Source organism: Setaria italica, chromosome IX, assembly GCF_000263155.2.
Source record: "Setaria italica strain Yugu1 chromosome IX, Setaria_italica_v2.0, whole genome shotgun sequence".
In the NCBI taxonomy this organism is placed as follows: domain Eukaryota; kingdom Viridiplantae; phylum Streptophyta; class Magnoliopsida; order Poales; family Poaceae; genus Setaria; species Setaria italica.
In genome coordinates this window covers 44547224-44554010 of record NC_028458.1, presented here as the reverse complement: position 1 = coordinate 44554010, position 6787 = coordinate 44547224, and the positions used below count along the sequence as shown (strand labels likewise).

At 39.8% G+C, this 6787-nt stretch overlaps 1 protein-coding gene across 2 annotated transcripts; it reads right to left on the bottom strand.

The window, feature by feature from the left end:
• Positions 1 to 537: 537 nt before the first annotated feature.
• On the bottom strand, positions 538 to 5664 carry LOC101770686 (hydroxypyruvate reductase). 2 transcript variants are annotated; one of them, XM_004984178.4, is made up of 10 exons: positions 5507 to 5664; positions 4641 to 4777; positions 3671 to 3815; positions 3455 to 3582; positions 2369 to 2440; positions 2155 to 2269; positions 1980 to 2083; positions 1848 to 1889; positions 1396 to 1608; positions 538 to 823 (listed from the first exon to the last, which is right to left on the bottom strand). In XM_004984178.4, the coding sequence occupies exons 1-10, from the start codon at positions 5637 to 5639 to the stop codon at positions 755 to 757; spliced, it is 1158 nt and encodes a 385-aa protein (XP_004984235.2). In that variant the 5' UTR covers positions 5640 to 5664; the 3' UTR covers positions 538 to 754. The 2 variants fall into 2 exon arrangements, with proteins under 2 accessions (XP_004984235.2, XP_022685554.1); XM_022829819.1 differs by lacking the exon at positions 5507 to 5664 and adding an exon at positions 5168 to 5474.
• Positions 5665 to 6787: the final 1123 nt, after the last annotated feature.

Below are 6787 nucleotides of genomic sequence, written 5' to 3'. Positions count from 1 at the left end.
CAACACCAACACCCCTAAAAGGACATTCAGAAGCGCCCAGTCTAAGCTGCTGGAGCAAGTGACCTAGCAAGCAACTCACTGAGTTTAGAAGCTCCAGCCAAGCATCATAGGGTGCTTTCATTTGTTATAGCCTGAAGGAGCACCTGGGTGTTAGGAAGAGAACCTTCAAATACACAAGAGTTTCGATGCTTCCAAATATCCCAAGCCACCAGAATGATAAGTGAGTTTAGGCCTTGCGCCATTCCTTTGGAGCAGCTCTGAAATTCTTTTTAGAAAAAGAAACAGGAAAATTTTATCTTTTCAGACCAACGTAGCCGGCTGTATTTTAGCTCTGTCAAAGACTTGTTAGTTTATTATTTGTCCAGATATCATAAGTTCATAACCTTGGAAAAGTTAGTATTGCTGCCAGCATGCCACCAGGGAGCCGACCTACCATGTCAGCAATGGATCCAGCTACAGCTAGCATTGGGTGACACAATATTAACATGAAAGTTTAGGCAAAGCTAGGTAGCAAACTTGTTGCAACTCGGGACAACATTTTTTCCCAACAAAGAAAGCTTTATTAATTCTCAAGAGCATTACATTGAGTTGATGCAGAGTCTTGAAAACACTCCCGACCTAGCGGGGGATGCACACACCCTATAGTATACTTATGACAGCATCTTGTTGCATGTTCCTAAAAGTTGCCGATTCATTATTTCCCTACAGAAACAGCAATTCTCATCTGAATTCAATAGCTAATATGGCCTGCACTTTAGTTGACAAATTCTATTCCCGTGAATGGCTCCCCTGAGTGAAGCTGGAGGGCAGTGTCACCAACAGACTGCAGGAGGCAGAGTAAAAGTTACCATAAGAATTTTGCTCTGCCACAGAAACTCGCAGATATGTGTTTATAACATGAAGTACTTTCTCTATACATGACAAGGCAATATGCAATAAGTGGCGCAGTAATTTTAATGTTTACTGCATGATAAAAGTTTTATGACAAGAATTGTTGTTCCATTGACACAAATGTATAGTTCAAAACTGTTAAGTAAACAAAAACCATAGGGTTACTGAAGTTGGAACCCACAAGGAAATCAGTGCACGCACAGTTGCACACCTGTGCGATAGCGCACACAATATCATGAAAGACCTTCATGACAGTACCTTCTATTCAAGAAAAAGGTTCTTGCTTTGTGATACTTTAAATTATGCAAAAAAGATTTTCTCCCCATTAGTGTTTTCATCTGAGCCTACGGAGATTCTATAAACATGACATCTAACAAATACAAGGAATTTAAATGTACAATTCATACTGTTATTTAATTGTAGTAATTGACAGTTACTCGATGTTCAAGAAAGATAGATGAGCAATAGAAGTAACGATGGGCCTTGCAAAGAACAAGTGCAAACCTTTGCCATTGTTCTGTAAGAGTATTCAGTGACTCCAGCCACATGTGGTGTTATAATAACATTTGGGAATTTCAGAATAGGATCCTCTGGATCAAATGGTTCCATCCAAGCAACATCAATGCCCAAACCAGCTAAATGACCTGATTTGAGGTGATCGAACACTGCATTGTAGTCCAAGAGGCGTCCTCTCGCAATGTTGATCAGATATGATCCCTACATAGAAGTAAAGGTGATTCAAGTAAATCCATTGAGACACCCAGAGCTGCTTCAGCAGCCGCAAGGGCTATAACAAAAAATCACGTCCAACATTATTTTAATATTCTGTTCTACAAAAGATTTTCTAGTAAATATGTTCTCAGCAGATAGCACAAGACCTGCTCAATCAAATGATGAACCCAGAAATCTGATAACTTGGAGATCGGTAATTCAGTATGTTGGAAATGAGCATTTACCTTTTTCATTGACGAAAGGAACTTGTGATCCACAATTCCAACCTGTAAAGATAATGGCATTCTAAACAAAGTCAAGTAGAGGTTGTCTGGAAGAAATTTAGAGAAAAAAAATGCACCAAGAGAAGTATTAACTGTTTCGTTGTTCAAGGCCATGCATGTTATGACAATGTCAGCTTCTCCAGCAAATTCATACATATCTTGTGGACCACCTTTCTTGCCAACCATCTCATCAACATCTGCGCTAGAATGTTTTTGGTGAGTGGAACAGAACAGAAAAATATTTAGGCAGGGCATAATTTGGAGTTACCACATGGCAGTGTGTCTGATGACCAATTTCTTTTGGTGGCAAGAACTTTTACTCCAAAGGGTTTGAGCCTCTTGGCAACTTCAATGCCGATGGCTCCAAATCCTAGGATAAGGACCTACACAGTACATCACAATATGATTAACTACATGAATGGGATATTTTTTTCCCTCGAAAGTATATCAAAGAAGCAACAATGTATACACCACGAGCATACTGTTTTGCCAAATAATGTATCTCCAACAGGAACACCAAGGTCTTTCCGATTCACAGCAGTATCCATCTCCTTCTGCATGGTAAATGCCCAATGTTATACCATGGTTAGTTCATAGTACATATGACAGGCTCCAACTTCTATTTATGAAACTTAGACAAGTTAGCTTCTGATGAATGCTAGGAGGGTATGACTACATATCATCTACAACATATACATGATTAAAAAAAACTGGACCGGTACATGATAAACCAAAGATTAGTTCAATGGCCTGGAATTTTGGGTACTAAAATAAGTACAAGACACGCCTGAACCAAAAACGACTCCCTGTGGCTGTGTTCCTATATAGATGTCACTAGGGCATACACATTCAAACTTCTAAAGCTTGAACACTATTACTATTAGAAACTAAAGTTATTATGATTTGCAAATGGAAATATACTGGTAGATTTATATTCAGTATTGCATTTTGTATATTTGCTTATACATTATTAGAAAAGTCAATGATTAAAGCCTTATGTCAAATGCTGTAAAAAGTTGAAGATGCCATATATCCAGGAAAAAAGGTAGTAATTTCAATACAGTAATCAATGTGCAACAAATTTTTGCAGCATTGCATTCCTTTTAACCTCTAAAAATGCATTCTAACCAACATCAAAGCCTTTCCAAAAATGCATTCTAACCAAGTTATAGTTTATCAAGTTATGGCAATGTGTCAGTGCCAGATTTTTTGGCACCTATGTAACTGGAAATGAAAAAAGAAGGGGAGGAACCATATAATTTTTGTAAATTTCCGACTAAAAGTTCCATTTGGATTCACTTTCTTTATCCAAACTCCCAGGATACCAAAAATATTAATTACAGGTTAAATGAAGGACCTAATGCAGCAGAGTAATTATGCTTGTTTGCATCACCTACCAAGGACTAATCACGATAACTTGAAAAGTGTACAAACTATAATGCGACACTGAAAATGGTGTTATTAAGTATTAGCGTTCGTCAAAGATAAGCTTTAAAAAAATGAAACATAAGAAAAGTACTTCCAACGTGCACATGGACAAAGCAGCTAGCCATACGACACACACATACTTGCTTACGCAGAACACCAAGAGTAAGGTAGATTGCCATTTCTGCACAAGACACCGCATTTCCTGTCGTACTTCCAGGTATCCGTGCTACTTTGATTTTGTGTTCTGTAGCAGCGTTTACATCGACACCTGCGGAAAAGTGTGAACTTAATATGAGATGGACTAGTAAAGTTGGTAGATTGATTGAGTAGACAAGATAAACCAGAGTTCTAATCACCTTCTAACCCAACACCATACTGCATAATAATCTTCATCTGAGTTGCCTTGGCAATGATATCTGAATCTATACGCTTATTTTTTACTACACATATATGATAGTTTTGAATAACATCAAGTACTTGTTCAAGACCTACTTCATCAACCTGCAGAATGCATGGAAATAGTAAAATTTGACTCCCATAAAAAGTTATGCTCATTTCTCAAGACTGTGGGGGTAAGAACATACTGTCAAACTTCTGCAATAGAATATGAGGATTCAAAATTTGTTTCATGTTATCCAAATGGTGCAAATAGAAAATCAAAAAACGCGGACACCACACACCTTATTCCAAATAAACATGTAAACAACGAACCAGTGACCAGCCTAAGTTACAGGACTTCTAGTACCGCTGAGCTTTCAAAAATTTGCATCTGTAAGAGTAATTGTAATAATAATGTAAAATGCTTGGCATAAAAAAAGACATTGTTATAATTGCGATGCAAAAGTTTGGAAATTATGTAAAATTTTGTACCATTTTATAAAGGAGGTTCATTATTATGAAACACATCAGCATCAGATATTTGTATGATACTATTTGATCAGATTTCTCCTCTTACTGACATGGGGAAAAGCATAGCATGCCCTGCTTTCTATTCTTTTCAAGGACATTATACCATCTCATGGTTGCCCTGAAGGTCAAACCATCATTAAAAGGCCCAAAAAAAAACTTAAACCATGCCGTAATGTAACTAGCAGAGGAAAACAAACAATATATAGCAATGCATATGCCAAATTGCAACCCTCCCACAGCATCAGTCAAACACATATGCAGAAAATGTCAGAGTTTGGTAATATGAAGCCTACTACTACAAAATAAAACTAAAAAATGGACAATCAGCTACATCATATTCATTTCAGCACTCACAAGATACATGCAGCTGCAGGTTTCTTGCATAGTACCATCTACCATGTAAAATGTGAAACTAACCTGAATGTATGGGTAGTTCTGCAAGTACTCTCTGGTGTAATTAGTAGAAGCAGGCCAATATGGGCCACAGAATAGCACCCGTGTAACAGCACCATGGCTATTGCTCCCACATGAATCACCCATTTTCGAATAATGGCCTGCAATGATGAGCAACGCAACCAAATTCAAAATATTTTGTGAAATCAGAGACACAATTTCCCTCCAAGAGAATGAAAAGTATCATGAAGATCTCAAAAATATCCATCCATCAATTGAATGAAGTTTTAAAAAGAACCGATTGTTTTGTATCGATTTAATAGAAATAGAATAATGCTTCTACAAAGACAATTGGACCGATTTATGTTAGAGCCAAAAGATCCCAGAAAGCAGTAAATCAGATGAAGATATAGTTAACTGAACAAAGGCACTTGCTCCAAGATCCGCATAAGTTAATGACTACTGGCTGTGTAAGTTACAAGCACAACAACCCAACTAATCTGAACCTACTCATCTCTGAACCTTACTAGCGCAACGACAGAACTCTGTACCTTGTACTCTGTAAACAGTAATGTGCAGGCTCAAGCTGTTTATTCAGTGGTTGTTGGAACACAGGCACTTCCTGATTGCAGACATTCCAGTCGATTTCTTATCCCTTATCCCAAGGCCGTCCAATTCGATCCGCAATACGTCGGTATACCTCCCAAAAGAAGAAAAAGAACCCACCATACGGGCACCAAGCCCACACCGCCGCAAACGAGCAATCCTATCCTTGCAATCGCACCCAGGGGGTTTGCAAATTCAGGAGGCGCTCCCCTGCAGGACTACAGCATAGGGTGGGGGCGACCAGGTCCGACAAAGAAGGGGAAGGTGGGGGGCCGGAAGCTTACCTCGCTGCGAGGAGGAAGGGGAACACAGCCGGCGGCGCACGGCGGCGGCGGCGGCGGCGGCGTGCGGGGGCGGGGGCCGGAGCAGGGTGGAGGAGTGGGCTGCGAGTCTGGCTGCTAGTCTCGCTCCGGCCATATAGGAAAGGGAAGAGGCTCGTCCGGCTGGTGGGGGTGCGTGAGTGGTGACGTCATCCGTCAGGTGCCCGATGCGCGGGTCCGGCGGCGGAATCTTTTTTGTTTTTTTTTTACGGGCACCGCGGCCGAATCCTCGGGCTTTCCACACGGACGGCACTCGCAGATTCCGGGCGTAGTAATTTTTAATCGGAAAAGAAAAAAAATTGGACGCATGCGCTTCACGCGCGCGCAGCAAACAACTGAAAAAAGCGATGCGTTACCTTTTACAAAAAACGCGATGCATTCTTTCATATTCCCTCCGTTCCAAATTATAGATTATTTTAATTTTTTATATATACTAAACGACCTACAATTTAGAACGAAAGGAGTAAAACGGTAATCTTAGACTTAGGGGGTGTTTGGATATAAGGTGCTAAACTTTAACAGTGTCACATCAGATGTTCAGATGCTAATTGAGCTAATTATAAAACTAATTGCAGAACCATGTGCTAATTCGCGAGACGAATCTATTAAGCCTAATTAATCCATCATTAGCAATGGTTACTGTAACACCACATTGTCAAATCATGGACTAATTAGGCTTAATAGATTCGTCTCACGAATTACACTCCATCTGTGCAATTAGTTTTGTAATTAGTATCCAAACATCCAATGTGACGGGTGTTAAATTTTAACACCCTGTTGCCAAACAACCCCTTAGAGTCACCCTATTTTTTCTTCCTCTAGTCAAACTAAAGGCAATCCTAAATACACAAAGTCTGCATTGTTTCTATCCTTCTCTATTAATATATGAACAGTAAAGCTCTTGCTTGTTCCTCTTACAATAAAAGAAATACAGGTCATATGCCAAAGAAAAAGCTCATCACACGACACATGCGCATCCCATTGGATCACACGTGACAACTTTCTCCCCTTAGCTTCCGTTGCCTGAACTGAGCTTAGAGGGGGATTGTGTCTCCGTGTACATCGTTATCCAGTCAAAGGACCTATGAGTTAATGCCCACAACACCGCATACCAGTCCATGGCAAGCATGGCGAGTCACAGTTCAAACTTCGGTACTTCAGAAGTAAGAAGTATATCAGTTTACCGGATCCCATATACCGGTACGTGATTAGTGCATTTAAACCTTGACCAAAAGGCCAACAATC

Bases quoted from the DNA above. Each gene is read 5' to 3' on its own strand.
- LOC101770686 (XM_004984178.4), bottom strand. From the start codon at position 5,639: ATGGCCGGAGCGAGACTAGCAGCCAGACTCGCAGCCCACTCCTCCACC. The intron at 2,084-2,154 runs GTAACTCCAAAT...ATTCTAGCGCAG, and splicing joins ATCAGACACACTGCCATGTG to ATGTTGATGAGATGGTTGGC. The intron at 1,609-1,847 runs GTAAATGCTCAT...ACTTCTATGTAG, and splicing joins TCCTTTCGTCAATGAAAAAG to GGATCATATCTGATCAACAT.